This window comes from Salvia splendens, chromosome 9, assembly GCF_004379255.2.
Source record: "Salvia splendens isolate huo1 chromosome 9, SspV2, whole genome shotgun sequence".
In the NCBI taxonomy this organism is placed as follows: domain Eukaryota; kingdom Viridiplantae; phylum Streptophyta; class Magnoliopsida; order Lamiales; family Lamiaceae; genus Salvia; species Salvia splendens.
In genome coordinates, this window is record NC_056040.1 from 10,951,878 (window position 1) to 10,970,668 (window position 18,791).

Sequence of the window (18,791 nt, forward strand, 5' to 3'; positions counted from 1 at the left end):
AAGAGTCTTGAGAGAGGATCGGACGCTGTTTGATGTGGGTTTTAACTAAATAGAAATTTATGTATTATACAAAACGCAGAGAAATCACTGGGTTAAACACACAGAATAAACCAGCATTGGAAATAAATCCAAATTTCTACTCTAAACCCTCATCCTTCTCTTCTGACCCTTGAATCAAGAACTGTTTGACATCCCACCATATCGCCGCCGGCCACGGTAGTTGAACTTAGGATCACAAAATCAAGCTAAACAAAGATGAATCACGTAGCAGTGAATCCATTAACTTTCAACATGCACAAGTATTTAGGTGGCACCAATGCACCAGCTTTACTGCACAGATCCACAACAGCAGGGGCATGACCATAATACTTGCGACCCTGATCAACGAGCACACGTGCATCCTGTCAGTGTCTGGACCAAACCACATTAGACGGGACTAAGTCCTCCACAAACGCCCTCTTCCACCAATGAGAACTCCCACATCTGTGCCCCGATGGCCCAACCTGCACTTCCTTACAGAACTTGCACACTCTCACCGGATGACCACGCAGTAACTTGTGGACTCCTGACCGAAGCACCTCCCATGCATTCACGGTTTGACGGGCTATCAGTTCAGGCCATAATCTGGAAATGGTGGAGTAATCAGACTAGATGAAGTAGTACTTGGGTCGCTGACATCCACTCCAACCTGCAGGCAGAGCTCCACAACTGCAGGAATGCATTGATGATCAAATCTTTCATTGACATCCGGGAATATCTTCTGTGGATGGAGAACCTCTACAGGGACTATAACATCGTTTATGCTTGCGTTTACCCATTCGTGAACCTTATTATTTGAACAATGCCGGTAGCCATGACATGTTCGGATCAAATGACCACTTTCGCCTATATAAACTTCCGGGCAATATCTGCCACAAGAAAATATAAGAACGAACAACGAATTATACTGCATTGGAGAAGTAAATTGGTTTTAACACGAAACAATTTCTTCCACCGCTAGTCAATCAATTTCTATGTTCAATACTAAAACAAGCTGAAAAATGTATTCTTGTTCAACAAATAGAAGTTGAGAGCTAAAGCTTCACATGTCAAATTATGCAACCAATCTCCAACAAGTAGAAACACAAACAAACTGAAATCATTGATTCAGAATACAGCTACACGATTGGTTAGAATCCATTGGTTTTAAAATAGGGAGCAACGTGAAATGCTATAAATGCAATTCATCCACAACGTTTCAATACAAGTAACAGAGACAGCAAAATATGGCAGCGGATGCAAGTAAGAGATTTTAGAGCACAACTAAACCGGAAAATACCAACAAGTTCATTTTCAATCAGTTTATCTTAACTGGACAAACAACAATTTAGTCATACTTTACTGTCATCCAACATAATCAATCTAATCTTAATTGTCAATAGAAATATTGAGAGAGATAGCTTACATTTAGCATATTTTATCTATCCAAAACAACCAATTTGATTCATCACTATTAAACCAAAAAATAAGGAGAAAAGAGGCGCAGAAATGTTCCTAATAAAAGAAGAAGATGGTTAATATTAGTATAAGTACTTGCAAGCCCAGACCGGAATGTGGCGAATGAGGATTGATACGCCGTCGTAAAGAGCGTTTCGTGCTCGGAGGACTTCACGCGCCACCGGAAGCGTGGGTTTGAGGGGATCATTCTTGGGTTGCGCGATTCGATTCATTATCAAAGGCCCCAGCTTCTCCAGATTCACGCCCAGACGCGATTTTGAGCTGTAATTTCTAAGCCCTTTTACAAGAATTAGGGCTTTATGTCGCCATACTTTAAGATTGCCGTAGCTCATCTCAATCCCAGAATCACGAATTGGACATACGCTCTCAAACTCGATTCAATTCTTACTAATACAGTAATTCATAGAAAACCACATAGAATACCAGAAGATTTGGGTGTCAAATAGCCCGGCTGATAAGCATATAGTCGTGCTCAAGCCGGGCCAGCCCACCCGAAATAGGTGTGAAACAATGGCCCAAAACGGAGTGCGGTCCATGTTCATACAATGAATATTCTAAAAGACTATATAGTGGAGTATAAAATTTTTGTAATTATTTATTACGTTTGGTTCACGAGATTGAACCACATAATTTAATTCTAGATAAATAATTACTTTCTCCATACCAAAAAATATACACTTTGGATTTGGTACGTATTTTAATATAAAATTAATAAAGTAAGAAAGTGATAGAGTGAAAAAGTAATTAAAGTATTGTTAGTGGAGAGTGAGTCTCACCTCATTAAAGAGAAAAGACTTTCCAAAATTAAAAAGTGCATATTCTCGTGAGACGGATTAAAAAAGAAAGAGTGCATATTCTTATAGGACGGAGGGAGTATATTAAATGGGTTATCCCGTAATAATTAGTCATGAAAACCAAACATAATATTATTATTATAATTTGTGGTTGAGTGATGGGCGAAAAGGAGAAAAATGTTCACATTTTTGGGGATGAATGGTAAAAGAAAATTGTTCATTCTCAGTAAGTAACGAAATAATTGGGTGTGTTTATTCTATTGAAATTGATATCGATGAAATATCACCTAACTATGAGATATTTGATGATGTAATTTTTCATTTAGTATTTTCTTAATAATTATCTTAATGCTGTAATGACCGAATTAGAGCTACACGCATAAAGACTTACAAAAATAACAAGTCTTATAGTCACCCAGCTTAACTATCGAATGTTAGTATTAGGGGTGTGGATTCGGGTTTCGGTTCGGTTTTTCACCCAAATCGAACCGAAACCGAAAAATCGAATTTAGGCTAAAATCAAAACCGAACCGAAACCGAAAACAGACAAAACCTAAAATCGAACTTAAAAAACCGAAAACCCGAAATTTTGTGCAATTTTAAAAAGCCTAAAAACCTAAAATCGAAAATAACACAAAAAATCATAGTAACATAAATAACATCCACCAAAACATAATAAAAAATAAAGTTTCATGATATGTAATTAATTTACAACATATTATAACAAATTAACAATGTAAATCCATTTCCAAGTCTTCAATCTTCTTCGTTCCACGGGATGAGCTTTGGCCATATCTTTTGGCCAAAATTTTTATCATAAGCTTTGAAGCTTTGAATCAACTTTGTAAAATTTGAAATACAAAATAATGCCATAAGTTATGTACAATGAAGCATAGAATATATGAATGTATAAGGAAACTGGAAATGCTACTAACAGTAGATAGGTTGAGAAAATAAGAATAAAAAAAATTGAATCTGGGTCAGCAGATCTGGATGATTAAGGGAGCATCCAATTTTTAAAAATCATAACACTTAATTTGATCTGGCGCGACTTGTGCTTCAGAAGATCTGCACAGCATAACTTATTGAAATCCGTTAAGAGCAAGTAAGTCTCTTCATCTATATGCACAACTTTGAACATAACGCATAGTAGTTCATTATTTGTTTATTTTTAGTACTACAAACAATTACCTATGTGTTATAGTTCTGCGTTCTCCATTAATAACTAATTTTGCATATAATACAATGTGTTACCTATGTATTATAGTTATGCGTTATGCATTTAAAACTAATTTTGCAGTGCTTATGTTGTATATAAGCCTTATTTTTTTTCTCATCAGTGATAACTTAATAAGCGAGAGAGGCTACCGTCTTAAAGCGCTCCAACACTCGTCGACGTCCTACTATTGCCAACACGTACGGTCTTTCCATGGACGCGGTTTAATCTCGACGTTCTATGTTCATGACATGAGATCACTCCGAGTGTTGAGTTTCTACTATTGTTATAGGCCAATATAGTTGATGGGAGTGCAGTATCTAGTGAACTTGAGATACCTGGTTATCACTTACTTGCCGCCATCTATAGGCAGGCTTACCAATCTGGAGACACAGGAGGAGGTGCACCTTCCTCCCGCAGTGATGAAGATGCTCAAGTTGAGATGCATCCACGTCAACACCGAAGCAATATACGACAAACACTGCAGTAGCTCCGAGAGGAACAATATAGAATCCCTGTCGTGTGTACGGATCAGCAGGTTCGAGCACCAAGAGATGCTCAAGAGTTCACCCCATCTCCGCAGACTCAAATGCTGGTACGCATTTCGATCTCCGCTTCCTCGCACACCTCGACTCGCTCACGGTGAGATTCTGGCCTAATATGAAGGAATTTGAGTTCCCCTCCAACATCAGGAAGCTGAGCCTACACGGTTCCAAGTTTTCAAGTGAGAAGATGCCGATAGTTGGAAACTTAAACAGCTAGAAGTTCTCAAATTGCGATCTTGGGCAATGGTGGGCCCAAGCATGGGAGACGAGAGATGGTGAATTCCAGCAACTTAGATTCTTGAAATTGGATAGAATAAGCATCTCTGAATGGAAGGTGAAATCGAGCGAACATTTCCCTAAGCTTCAAAATTTAGTGTTGAGCTATTGCCCCAATCTGGAAGAGATTCCGAGCGAAATCGGAGAAATCGGGCCGCTGGTGACGATTGAGGTGAGAGGGCAGTGCCTGGTCTCACTCGTTGAATCGGCAAGGATAATTCATCAAGAACAACTGGAAATCGGAAATGACGATCTCTGTCTCGTCGTTTCCACTTACTAATTTCCACTTATTTGTTACAAAACAAATAAGTATGCACTTTTATTTCTCCATGTACTGACAGAAAAGAATGTTCATATGAATAAAAGAACTCTTAACTGAAAACATATTTTAGAATGAAATTCAGACAATTAATAATATATGCTTGAATATATGAGTATGAAAATCGCACATGTAAAGGTTATAGACAAATATCATATCACTGCATCTTCACATGCATAAAAATTAAGCCCTTGCACTTGCACCAAAATTAATGCTACGAATCAATAAAAATGCTACAGCCAAATTCTCATACAACTGACAATTCGCGTACTTGTTTCAAGGTTGAGGCGTCCTAATCGTGGAAGAATAGTAATGGTGCTCGAGCTCCTTCAGGCTAGCAGCTGTCTCTTCTCCAATTCTAGTCAATATGCTATTTGTATCTTCCGTCAGCTTATTGAACTCATCAGTTCTTTGGTCTACGTGATCGTTAAGAGACGCAAACCCGGAGAAAACTGCTGTCTGTTTCAGCTCGGACACCAGCTTCAGCAGAGAATCAGCAGCTTGAACCTGACATTTGTGTCCCCAATTAGTCAAGCATAGAGCAAGCGGAAGAGAGAAAAAAGGGTGAGAAATTGATATAACTATTCAATATGGCACTGTATACTTAATGACGTGTTATGGAAGAACTAAAAAATGACCGAATAAATATACTGTAAAGAATATCAGTGCCTGGAAAATCTTGTTCATTTGGGTTTTGGCATGTTGCTACTGCGTATCACAGCACTACAGTTGCAGCATTTCTTAAAAATTTCAGTTCACAAAGAGTCATGGTGCTCGTACCAGTTGGCATGCTCTAGCATTTTAAGTAGAAGAACAATGGAAAGAAGAAATCTACATCACTGAGGTTATAAGGGAAGTGGTTCTAACAATATCTCTTACCATTCTGGCAGCGCGCATCTCCATCATGAAAGATTCTTGGGAGTTTCGCACTGGTGGATCATTGACCTGAAGTGTATGATTTCCATCACATGTGCATTCATCGCAAAAGCTAATTTGTAGCTAAATCAAATTCTCAAATTTCAAATGTATTTGAGCAAGAGGCATGGCAAAATTCTAAAAAGACTTATAAAAGGGGTAAGGTAAAGTAAAGTGTGAAAGAACAAAGTCATGGAGTTAGTGGACCACATAACCTCTTATTAAAGTGTATGTAAGGATCTTAATAATAGTTGCAAAACCATATATCCATTTTCTTTAAACAGAATAAAAGGTTCCTACATCTTTGTATATTTTCTTTCCAGGGCAGGAGTTTAACTTCTCCCAATTTTTTTGTCTATTTACTGGTTCATTACTCATCAACACATTAAACTTGATTTTTTTATTGAAATGGTAAAAAGAAAAATGAATGATTCCCCATAAACTAGATATGTGTTACAGAAGATCTACCAACTGTACCAATCCATTTATTGAAGACATTCCATAGCAAATTGGTTACCTACATTGATAGGAAGAAAACACTAATAGGTGTAAGAACCTGAGCCCTCAAGTAGACCAGCTAAATTGGCAGTGATACACCAGTAAATGATCATACTGTTTATCCAAATATCAAGGCGGTGCATCAAGTTTACCAGACACGATATCTTCAACGTCAATAACAATAATAACAACAATCAACTCTGCAGCGATACACCAGTCAATTATCATTACTGTCCATCTGGTTCATAAAATACTTTAGGGATCATCAGCATTTCGGATGGAAAGCAAATTAATCTAAGTCTAGCATCTAGAATCAAATTTCTGCTCACTGTTTCACTACTTAAATGATCCTGACTCTCTACAAAGGGATATATTGGATACATGAAGCTGCAAAAAGCTTAGAAGGATAAACATACAAAATGAATCTGAATTCGGAGTTGAAATATGTTATTTTCCTATGGCAAAGAAAAAAGCTTACAAACACAGACATATCCATGAGTTATTAGACTAAGCATACCCGAGCTACATTAACCAGGAATCCAAAATTATCGATGAGACCTCCAACATCTGTATCTACCCTTTGCAAAAGGGTTTTCTGCTTCTGCGCCGCTGCAGCTGCGGCAGCAGCAGTCGGCCCAGCAACGCCGCCAGCTCCACCTACCATCCCCCCTCCTCCTTTGTTCATTTTCAACAACTAAAACATGCAATTAATCTGTACAAGCAAACCAGAATCACATCATTGGATGCATAAACGATTCAATAGACAAGTACTAGCCCAACACCCATCAAATTTTTATAGAAGCACAAAAATACAAAACCTGAATATAACACCCTTGCCTGATTAATTTAATAATCGAATAAGTGATATCACACTTTGGTACAAATCTCAAATTAACAGAAAATCCTAGGTTCTTTATCTTTTTAAAAATAAAAATATTTAATTTTCCTTTACTTGGAAAACGGAAAATCTGCTACATAATGTCTATATTTAGACCATAAACCTGTTTCCAAAAGTCTATATATAATTATACAACAAGAACTATTTACAAAATATACATGTTTAGCAAGAGTGTATGAAATAACTGAAACATCCCAATTAATTACAATTCCTATACATGCCACAACTAGCATATTAAAAAAGTACCCAAAACACAAAAGGTTGGCTTGTGACCCAACTTGAGCAGCTGTACAACAAAAAGAGCTAGTCTGATAATAACTCATTTCACAGAACATCGTATCAAATAACAGGAATAAATTCCAACTCTTTTAGTACCATCACATATCCAAAATTCACATAGTTCATGTCATAAGCAGCATATTCAAATCACATATTATATCTCTGATTAGCACACAATATTCTATATGCAATCACGTAGACTTATTCAGGAATTCAAACCTAATGTAGAATATACTACCTCAAGGTCAACTGGTCAAAAAGGCTGACACTGAAATCCCTTTATTCCTGCCCTTCTCCTTGCTCGTGTTACCCCTCACGGCAAGATTACCTTTTCACATATATAAATTCCATGCATCAACACCAACATAAAAGTACTTAAACATAAATCATATTCCCTTTTTGGTTTCTTTTAGCTACTAACATACATAGTTTATTGCAAAATCTTATCCTTGTTCAAAATTCCAAACCAAATTATAACTAAAATGTTATGAACTTGTGGTCTAAACTAACTACCATAATCTAGCATAAAGACTCAATTTCATCCATCAACCTTAGTCCAAACATTTATAATATAATCCCAAATATGCATATCTAACTTATTGTGAACGTCTTTAATAAAAAATATGTAAAAATCCTCAAAATTCTATGTTGTGTATAGGCTGTCCCAAACTTTCCCATGCCAAGAACACACATTTCCGCTTTATTAAGGTGTAAATTATGCTTAAAATAAAATTTTAAAGCCAATCCAAGAAGCATAACAAATTCCCAAACTAAAAAGAAGAATTCTAGGCTTTCCCTACATTCACACATCAAGATAAAATTTCCTTCTAATTCACTTCTCCAACTATATTTAAGAAATGAATTAGCTATTAACAACTTAGTATTCCACTTAATTAGCTTAAATTCTAATTTGGGGAAAAATTACATTAAGAACCCTAGCTTTAACTTGAAGAAGAAATTGGACAAATTAGAGGTGCAAGGGACTTGCTTACACAAAGAGGAGACAAGTCTAGAGTGTGGCCTGGAGTTTCCAGAAGCCGGCGAAGGTGGCGTCGGAATCGGCTGGACAGCCGCTGCACATAGAGACGAAAACGTGCGTGGGTGTGTAGAGAGAATGATGTGTCTAAGACAGAGAGGGAGATGAGGAGGGGCACCACGTTTGACGGAGGGCAGTAGTCGCCGGAGGCTCGGCGACACCGGCGGAGGGATATCTGTGTGCTTGTGTGTGTGTGTGCGCGCTTGTGTGTGTGAGTTAATAGGATTTGCGGATTGGGGGTGGATCCCCTGCTGTGCACACACAAAAAAAAATTTTAATAATAAAAAAAAAAAAAATTTTATTCCCCTGTCTGTGCACAGCACTGCAGGGGATCCAAATCCGGATTTGTGTGAATGCGTAATGCTGTGTCGCTCAAATTCACCTTCTCTTCTCTTTTCTTCATCTTTATTTCATTTTCTATTTTATTTCATTTTCTATTTTAAAAATCCTACACCTACAACTTAGATATTGCATTCAATAAAATTAATATAAACAAATTTTTAAAATTTTTACTTACCCGACACACAAATTTTTAAGCATAAGACTTCTAATTTAATCCTTTAGTGCTATTGCATTTTAATTAATTTAATTTTATAAAAGTTCGGGCCGTTGCACCAAATCTTTACGATGGCATTGGATTTAAGCATTTAATGAATATAATTCTTTTTCTATTGTCGCTTGCTCACGTAACACAGAATTTTACATGTTCGAAGAAACACAAAGTTGAAACCCCGGATACCATTAGGATTCTAAAATATCAGAAGGGATCACCTCATACATTATATAATACATTTTCTAATACACTATAAAAAAATTGACAAGTGGATCTCATTCTATAGAAAAAAAAAGTTATTTTCAATATATTTAATTCACTAATCTTCTTTCCTTTTAAAATTTATCTCCTCGAATTGCTCTATATCAATTTAAAAGTATAAATATTTTTTGTATTGTATCTTGAAAAACACCACAGACATCTCATTTTCTAAAATTCATGAACTAAACGCAAGGTTTTTTTTCTTTATTTACATCTTATTAAATCCATATTCTTTTAAATTCTAAAATACATTATTAAAGAAATTTGTGTAATTGGACTTTTTATATACCCTATCTCCAATAATCGTTTTCTTATTAATATGATTAATGGTTTCAGACGACCTAGCTAGATTTAGTGTTATAATTTAATTATAATTATTTTTACTTAATTCTTTTCTTTTAGGAAGAATGGCCATAATTGGAGATAATCGTTTTCTTATTAATATGATTAATGGTTTCAGACGACCTAGCTAGATTTAGTGTTATAATTTAATTATAATTATTTTTACTTAATTCTTTTCTTTTAGGAAGAATGGCCATAATTAATTATTATAGGTAATTTCACTTATATATAGAATTTTTATATTTATAATTGGATTTTATACTAATACTAGTACTACTATAAGTATCTAAAAGGATATAAAGGTGTGCAAAATACTCAACAATAATATATAATTCAATTATGAAAATAGGAACTCCATTTATAAGTCAAGGATTACGTAAAATAATGAAAAGTAAATTTTCACACTAATTCCTAAATGGTTGAAAACATCAATTAAAAAATATTAATAAGAAAATAATTACTAAAGTTGAATTATAGTACGTACTATATAAAATACTTTAATATGCAAATATATATTTTACAATTGTATAGAATGAAAAGTGTTTAAAAAACGTGAATAAATAAATAAGCAAGTTAATCATAAGTCTTGCATTTAGATCATGAATATTTGCATTTTGGGGTGATTTTTTAAAACTTTCCCCATTCTTTTTTTTTATTAAAATTGAACATAATTAACTGAAATAGTATTAGGATAAAAATACAAAATCCAAGATAGTAAATTTGGCATTATTTATTTTATTCTATTAAATTTGAGCATAATTATCTGAAATTGATTTAACTAAGCGCTTTTTATATTTGGTATAAACTTTTAATTTCTTTACTTGGGTTGGGGAGATTTTGGAAATAACTTTTCGAGATCTAATTGTCAACTTTTTTATAGTGTATTAAGAAATGTATTGTATAATGAATGAGGGGATCCCTTCCGATAAAATATGGGGAAAATGCTAAACTTGTTGTAACTGTTGTGATTGTTTTTTACAGATTTTAATCTTAGGGCAAAAAAATAAATCTGAAAATAATTATAAAAAAAATTCAAACCATTTTTCAATTTATGTGTGTCATTCTTGTGAAGAGGTCGCTAATTTTCTAACATTCCAATTTGATCAAATGTCCCAAAATAGACGATGCTTCTTGCTGCTTTTCCAAATATAAACCTCTGTGGAAACTTATGAGAATTCGATGTGGGAAAAATGGAAGTTATGCCACTCGTGTATTAGGCTCTGAGTTAACTCTTGGCCCATCAAACTTAATTCTAATCCGAAATTTGTATCATGTCCGCATAATTATTGCTCGATTTCAGCCCAACTTATACACGTAAATTCTTTTAAATTCAATATTTTTAAGTATGCATTATACACTAATCTGAGAGCCACCTAATGTTGTGATTGATTCATCTAGTGTATGTGTTTGTAATATACGGTATCTAATTATACATTCAATAAAAAGATATATTATTATCATTATTCATGATAGCGTTTTAGACAACACATTAACATGAAATTAATATCCTCGTTAGTATATAGCATTAATTCTTATAATATCTTAATAAGATCTAGATAATAACTGGTCATATTGTACCTGGTTATTGATGATGAACGAATTTAAATACAGTGGAGTACATGTTTTATCACTTCATGACATTAAATAAATCTTGGTATAGTACTAAGAAGATAATTGATTGTTTGATTATTGTTGAGTTATGAAAAAGCCCACACCTCACAGACAATGCGGCAGCCTCTCGCCTGCGTGGTCGTGCACATACTAAGGAATGGGTGGACACACATAGGAAGGACTAGGGGCTTAAGCCTCTAATAAATATGATTTTTTTTAATATTTTTTTTAATTTATATCAATTTTTTGTAAATACTTATACAAAAGCCCTTATCCATGAGCTAAATTATACATACATGAATATAGTTTAAACAATTCTTTTTATAATCGTCCTTACAAGTGATGATTTATGTGCCCCTGTACTAAAGAAGAAAATTGGTTGTTTGATTATTTTTTGTGGAGATATAATAAATTTTGATAAATGAATATATAAAATTGTTTTATATTGAATATCGTTTTCCTAAACGTTCACAATTAATTGGCCAACAAGTAAACGGGCCGTGAATATACTCTATAAATTTGTTAGGCCCAGTTTGATTTCAAATCGGGCCACCCAACACCAGTTGGTATGAGCTCATTTTAGCACAAAAACAAAACATTCCCGAATTCCCAAACCCCAAACTTGATACTCTGCTCACTCTCTCCTCTCTCACCAACTACAATCCCCACTGAGATTCCGCCGATTGACTTCCTACACCGGCCATGAACAACCTAAACTCACTCTTGAACCAGCAACAAATGTCATCTCTCCACGATGACTCCCAATTCGATCCGCCCCCGTCGCATGACGACTTCCTCCAGCAAGTGCTATCCATGAATTCCCCCGCCCCCGCCTTCCCCTGGGCCGACGACCAGCATCACCAGATCAGCAGCGCTGCCGCTAGAGCGATGATGCTCCAGCAGCAGTTACTCCTCTCCCGCAGCCTCGCCGACGCCAACGATCTCCGCTCCCCCGCGGAAGCTGGCAACGGCTTCTTCCCCCTTCCCCGAGGCGATCGCGACGACGTCGTTGACGGCCCCTCCTTCAAGCCTGATATCGCGGTCGGCTTTCTGTTTTTTTTAATTATCTATGAAATATACACGTCGTTGACAAAACTGATGCTGATTAATTTATTAATTGATGCAGGAAAATGAAGCCTCCATTCAAGCTCTCTTCAATGGCTATACTGGCTCCCTAGGTCAAACAACAAATCAGGATCAGCATTTCACTTACTCTCAGGTTTGGCCTACAATTTCCTTTTGCAGTCTCCTCTTCTCAATAATTATGCAAAATTGGCAACTGATCTAATCCAATCCAATTTTATCATTTTCTCAGATCCTATTTTCCCCCCTCTACTAATATAAATTACTAACGTGGAGTTATTACAGGCTGATAGTTTTGGTGCCTCGGCGTCGGCGGCGGCGCCAAGCCAACCGTCGGCGATTGGGCAGCCTCGGCAGCGGGTGAGGGCCAGGCGAGGGCAGGCCACCGACCCTCACAGTATAGCCGAAAGGGTGAGTGTTTGTTGTAGGTACTTTAAAAAAAAAATCATTTTCCTTTGGATTATTATTATTGTCGTTATTATAATAAAAAATTTATAATTGATGGTGATTATTAGTGAATTAAATTATTAAATGTGTTCTGGTATTTGTTGAGCGAATATTTGGTTTTGATTTTTCCTGCTTTCCGGTGAAACCAAATATGGGCAGTTGAGGAGGGAGCGAATTGCGGAGAGAATGAAGGCTTTACAGGAGCTTGTACCCAATGCTAACCGGGTAATACTTTCAACACGCAATCATTTTTCTTTTTTATTTTGAAACCAAATATTTTCTCGATTTTATTTTTCTTGCACGACTCAGTTTTCGAATTCCATTCATTATAGGGACTTTGATCGAGTAACTAAGATAAATAAATGTAAAAGTAAATAAATATTTTACTCCATATTACTGTATGTGGAAGAAACTTCGTGTGGCGAGCGATAAGCTGACAGCTTTTAACAAGAACCCTTTTTTTAAATTTTCAAAATTCTTTTTCCTCTCGAGAAGACGCTAATCTGGTTAAATCAATCCAGCGGCACGTGCTGTTTTGTGAATGATTAGCATAGAAGTCACATGTGGCACGTGTCGATTGGAGAAAGTGTTTGGCAGAGGAAATCATTATCAGCTGATGCTGACTCAGGGAGAGTTGTTAATAATTAATCACTTTAATAATGATGGGGCTTATGATTTAATAAGCCTCGGGATGTGGGAGGAAGGAATTATTAATTGGATAAAAAATTCTTTGGAGTATTGGGTAGGAAGATTTTTGAATAATTTATGAGATGATAATCTTTGGTACACTGAAAGATTAGCTTTATTAATTTTACATTATTGGTTGACAGACGGACAAAGCCTCCATGTTGGATGAGATCATCGACTATGTCAAATTTCTACGCCTCCAAGTCAAAGTACCTCTTCTCTCTCTCTCAATCTACAAATTACTTTTTTTATTAAGAGTATTTTATTATAATTAATATAGATGTATTTAACCAAATGTTATTACGTGTAGGTACTGAGTACGAGCAGATTAGGCGGGGTTGGAGCTGTCGCCCCATTAATTGGTGATGCATCCTCTCAGGTAATGTAAAATACTTGCATTTATTTTGCCTATACAAATTAGAGATAAACATGAATTAATTGAAATGAAAAAGTGATTAGGCAATGAATGGTCTTATTCTGGAGAATATGGGGAAAGGGCTATTTAATAAAAGTAGGAGTATATACTTATTTAAATAGATATGTCGTCATATAGGCTAAAAGTTTTATCATGAGTTGGACGAATTAAATGAAATTGCGTTATTGTAATTAATAACTATGACAAGAAAAGAAGTTGCGTGTCTTAGGCTACAAGTTGTAATCTTTTGAAAAATGGAAAAGAGCATTATAAAAAGCAAAAAAAAGCAGATGTAGCCATAGAAAATCTGAAAATCCTCATCTTCCAAAATTATGAAGTGAAAACCCCACGTGTTAAGAAAAAATTCCGCACACAATCTCATTAATAAAATGATTAGTACTTTTATGTTTAAATTGTAGTATTTGTCCGCTGTATTCTTACACTTGATTAGTTGAACAAAAGGAGAACTTTTGATGAAGTTTTTCACTCCTTTTGTTGTAAATTATGACAAGCTTAGTATAAAATCATTACATTTCCTAAAAGCTAGTACTAGGTTTTATAATTCACAGAAATTACTTTTATTACTTTCTACCTATATTTTAGTTTAGATGTAACAGACATTTATAAGGTCAATTAAGACTAGTGAGTGTTACTTTGGAGGTGTTTCCATACTTTCTCTTGCATATTCATCTTATTTACTAATTTACCTTTCAAAAAATATGTATTGATAAAGAAACCCAACCCCACGAGTGGTTGTTGTCCGTACGTATTAAAATTAATTTCAATTATCTCCATTTCCATCTTGAACCAGAAAACAACAAAACCAAAAGGTATCACGCGTGCCACTTTTCAGATACCACCTCATATTCTCACCCCTCCTTTAAACTCCTTTTTTATTCATACCAAAACCCCTTTCTCCCCACTTTGGAGTGACAAATCTGACCCCATTTTATCTTCAAATATTACTCCCTATTTTTGCTCACTCAAGTATTTAAATCCTGAATTTGCACGAAACCTCATATGAATTCCACCAAATATTAGAGCATCCACGTTCGTGCTCTTGCCAACGAGCACGGATATGGGCTCGGGCCCAATTTTTCTGCCTGCTCTTAGGCAAGAGCATAACACCCACATCCGTGCTCTTCCGCAAGGACGAGCACAAGAGTCCCACCATTCCATTATTCAATTTAAATAAAAACATTTCCACAAAATTAATATACATTAAAATACCTTGAATAATATTATAAAATACATTAAAAATTAAAAATTACATAATTAAAATCATAAAAATTAAAAATTACATAATTAAACTCCTAATCAATAAAAAATACATAATTCAACTTCTAAAATAAAAAAAATCACTACTCGTGGCCGAATTTCGCCCAAATGTGTTTGATTAGGTCTTCTTGTAGCTCAACGTGGGTTCGGGTATCGCGCATTGTGTGCCTTATTTCGTTCATCTCACCCACCGTCGTATGCACACCTCGGCGTGGGGGAGACCTCGCGCTTGAGCTTCCTGCTTCATCCTCGTCGTAAAAGCTAGCCGCCCTCGGTCCTTCGTCGGTTATAATCATGTTGTGTAGTAAAATACACGTGTACATGATGTCGGTGATATTTTTCACGTACCACAGCCGAGACGGAGCCTTCATAATGTTGAATCGGGCTTGAAGGACCCCAAAGGCTCTTTCGACGTCTTTCCGCGCGGACTCTTGACGCTGCGCAAAAAGAACCCGTCTCGGGTCTTGCGGGTTGCTGAACGTCTTCACGAAAGTCGACCACCTTGGGTAGATAACATCGGCGAGATAGTAACCCATGTGGTATACATTTCCGTTGACGGTGAAGTCGATCGCCGGTGCTACACCATTCAACACATCATTGAAGAGGGGTGAAGAATAGAGCACGTTCAAGTCGTTGCTGGATCCGGCAACACCGAAATATGCATGCCAAATCCATAGGCGGTAGTCGGCGACCGCTTCAAGGATAAGTGTTGGGCCGCCGCCTTTGTGGCCGTTTAAGTGTTACCCCCTCCAAGCAGTCGGACAATTCTTCCACCTCCAATGCATGCAGTCAATGCTGCCAAGCATACCCGGAAAGCCATGGACTGTTTCGTGAAGACGAAGCAACCGTTGGCAATCATCGGTGGTGGGTGCCCGAAGGAATTCATCATCGAAAGTTGAACGAACGCCCTCGCAAAAATTTTTAAGACAAATGATTCCAGTGGACTCACCGACATGTAAATACTCGTCGAAGAGGTCGGCCATTTGCCCAGTAACGAGTTGTCGGATGGCACACGTACACTTCTGCAACGCCGAAAGACTTTGCCGACCGGCTGCATTTGGACCTATTTGGAAGTATTCAACACGGGCGGGCAATGAGTTGACAATACGCATAAACAAGCGCTTTGACATGCAAAAACGACGCCTAAAGTAATCTTCCGTAAACCGCGGCTGGTCGGAAAAATGGTCGGCAACGAGCCTTTCAAGGGCTCCCTCTCGGTCACGATGAATGTAGCGGCGAGTTGATCTAGTTGGTTGAGGAGGAGGAGCGGGGTATTCGCTGCGACACATGCTTCATAAGCGGCACGATGTTGTTCGTAGTATTCTTGTTCTTCGAGCTCCGCTTCTGCAATGAGATGGGTGAAATCCATTTGAGGTTTTGAGTGAGAGATGAAGGTGTAGATAAGTTGTATGAAAAATATGAATGAGAGATGATTTGATGTGAAAAATGGATGATGAATGTATGTATTTATAGATATTTTGGGAAAAAAAGTAAAAAAATACAGAAAAACGGGCAAAAAACCGCCATTTTTTTGGGATTGTGATTTTTTTTTTTTGGTATTATTTTCGATTTAAAAAAAAATTCCAACGGATAAGCCGTTGGCCAATCAGAACGCGCCACATCGCCTGCTAGTTGGCACGGACGGACGGGTCCGTGCTCGCCTCCGTCCGTGATCGCCGATGTGGATGCTCTTAGGTCCACTTGTTAAACATCCTAATTTTATTTTCTTTAATTTTTACAATGAATCTAACACTCAGAATCATTACCCCATCAACAGGCTTGTGTATCATACTATTTAACCTACATATCTCAATAAGCATAGGAGTAATAGATATTAAAGTAGTTGCCTAGAAATATGGACACGCTAAAAGTTGGGTGGTGATGAGTGCAGGGAAAGAAGGATAACGGAGGCGACATGGCAGAAAAGGAAGGAATGGCGACGGCAGAGCAGAAGGTGGCGAAGCTTCTAGAGGAGGACATGGGTTCTGCCATGCAGTATCTTCAAGGAAAGGGTCTTTGCCTCATGCCCATTTCTCTTGCCACCTCCATTTCCTCCTCTACTTAACACGGTGAGGCAAGGCCACAGACTCTAAACCATTCCGCCCTCATTTCTGGACGAGAACTTGCCTCAAATATGCTACTTTCCTTCACTTTCCTGCACTTTTGTTTCGCCACTGCTATCGTATTTTTATTTCTTCTATTACTTCCCTTTGAAGCCTAACTTCATTAAAGATTAGTTAGTATATGTTTTGGGTTGGACTAAATTTCAAAATATGCTAACGAACCGTGACATTTTAACTCAAATATAATTTCTTTAATATATGTAATTGTTTGAAGTTAATATATATATCCTTCTTTGAATTAGCTAAATCGAGTGTAATTCACACTACAGAGTGTGATGGGCCATTTTCATAGACGGAACATGGTGGCAGCCCACATTATATAAAAATCTATCGATGTCGTACTCATCCAAATATATGCCTTTTTAAATCTTTTTTGGAGTATTATTTATGTCTTTCAATCTCATTGACTTTTCTAATTCCTAGTAACAATTTTTGGTTTATTTTTTGGCTAATAATTCCATCTTGTGTAACTCACATGATCACGTCGACTATAAAAAATTATCAGACCGCACTAGAACGAAATTAAATCCCACTTTTTCTGTGTTTTATCTATGCTTCACCATCTTGTATTTTGTTTAAAAATATTTCTAACTTCAAATACATCTAGTTTTCAGCATTTTATATAAAAATGTTTGGATACACAATTCAATGACTGAAATCTGATTTATGAGTATGAGGTGAACTTTTAATTAGTAAAAAGTGACTAATAGTGCTACATGTCTCCATTTTTAGCGTAATCCAGAAAACGCCCCTAATTTTAGCACTCTCGTAAAAAATAACCAACTTTTATGTATTTAATTTAATAGAGTATACTGTAAAAATCACCAACTTTCAAACTTCCTCATAAAACGTCTCTCTATAAAAATTCTGGTGATACATGGTGGATTCCGTCGTGCGGCCCAGTTGGCCCGAGAGTCGAGACCACATTTGCCTCGTTACATTCCAATCGATTTTAAGTAGGTGTCGCATTGTTTAAAATCATATTAGTATAGTATAGTATAGTATTCCATACAATGCATGGCTTAAATAACTTTTCAGAAAATTAATTGAAAATTTGAAACATGAGTATATAATAAGATACACTATTCTTTCTAATTCATATTCATTTTTAGGACATCTTAAGGTGGATGGTCCATTTCCTTTTTTGGCATTCTTTCTCTTACTTATTTTCTCTATAATTTATTATTTCTCAAAGTTTATTCTCTTCACTCCAATAATAAAATCTCATACCAAAAAAAGAAATGTATCACTTAGTCAAAGACAGAAAAATACAAAGAAAAACAATCACACTTTAACATACTATAATGTTTAAAAAATATAACGTAATAATAGTAAAACAATAGATTGTAAAATTTAGATAAATTATTATATAGTACAACATTAGTAAGTAGTAGAATCTCCAATGCTATTATTACTTCTTCATTATAACTAAAACTTCCAATCACTCACGGCCAGATGCTCTTGATAACAAAATGGAGTACAATCGTCCATAAAAAAACTCACTCCACCCATCAAATGGTGTCTACATTTGCCATTTCAGGCCATCCATAAAATATTATACATTCTGTTTATTTCCATTACGGACTTAACTCGAACTTGATTCATTTGGGCCCAACTCGAACATGGGTCATCCAAGACCTGCCCAATTCACTTCAGCTTTGATACCATTTGTTAGATTGTTTTTGGATCTCTCCAAAAGACCTCACACTAATTAAAAT

General features: G+C 36.1%; 2 protein-coding genes and 2 pseudogenes across 3 annotated transcripts; 1 reads left to right on the forward strand and 3 right to left on the reverse strand.

Annotated features, from left to right (window-relative positions):
• Positions 1–21: 21 nt before the first annotated feature.
• Positions 22–1,927, reverse strand: LOC121748720 (annotated as a pseudogene).
• A 2,800-nt stretch (positions 1,928–4,727) lies between these two features.
• Positions 4,728–8,586, reverse strand: LOC121747778 (mediator of RNA polymerase II transcription subunit 22a-like). Of its 2 annotated transcripts, XM_042141890.1 has the most exons (5): positions 8,230–8,582; positions 7,476–7,565; positions 6,578–6,772; positions 5,527–5,592; positions 4,728–5,154 (listed from the first exon to the last, which is right to left on the reverse strand). In XM_042141890.1, exons 3-5 carry the CDS (start codon positions 6,743–6,745, stop codon positions 4,924–4,926), a joined length of 465 nt encoding a protein of 154 aa, XP_041997824.1. In that variant the 5' UTR covers positions 6,746–6,772; positions 7,476–7,565; positions 8,230–8,582; the 3' UTR covers positions 4,728–4,923. The 2 variants fall into 2 exon arrangements, with proteins under 2 accessions (XP_041997824.1, XP_041997825.1); XM_042141891.1 differs by lacking the exon at positions 7,476–7,565 and having other exon boundaries at positions 8,230–8,586.
• A 1,869-nt stretch (positions 8,587–10,455) lies between these two features.
• Positions 10,456–10,552, reverse strand: LOC121749915 (annotated as a pseudogene).
• A 1,077-nt stretch (positions 10,553–11,629) lies between these two features.
• LOC121747777 (bHLH transcription factor RHL1-like) lies at positions 11,630–17,320 on the forward strand. The gene is made up of 7 exons (XM_042141889.1): positions 11,630–12,081; positions 12,167–12,259; positions 12,409–12,534; positions 12,730–12,795; positions 13,401–13,466; positions 13,568–13,636; positions 16,842–17,320. The coding sequence occupies exons 1-7, from the start codon at positions 11,743–11,745 to the stop codon at positions 17,013–17,015; spliced, it is 933 nt and encodes a 310-aa protein (XP_041997823.1). The 5' UTR covers positions 11,630–11,742; the 3' UTR covers positions 17,016–17,320.
• Positions 17,321–18,791: the final 1,471 nt, after the last annotated feature.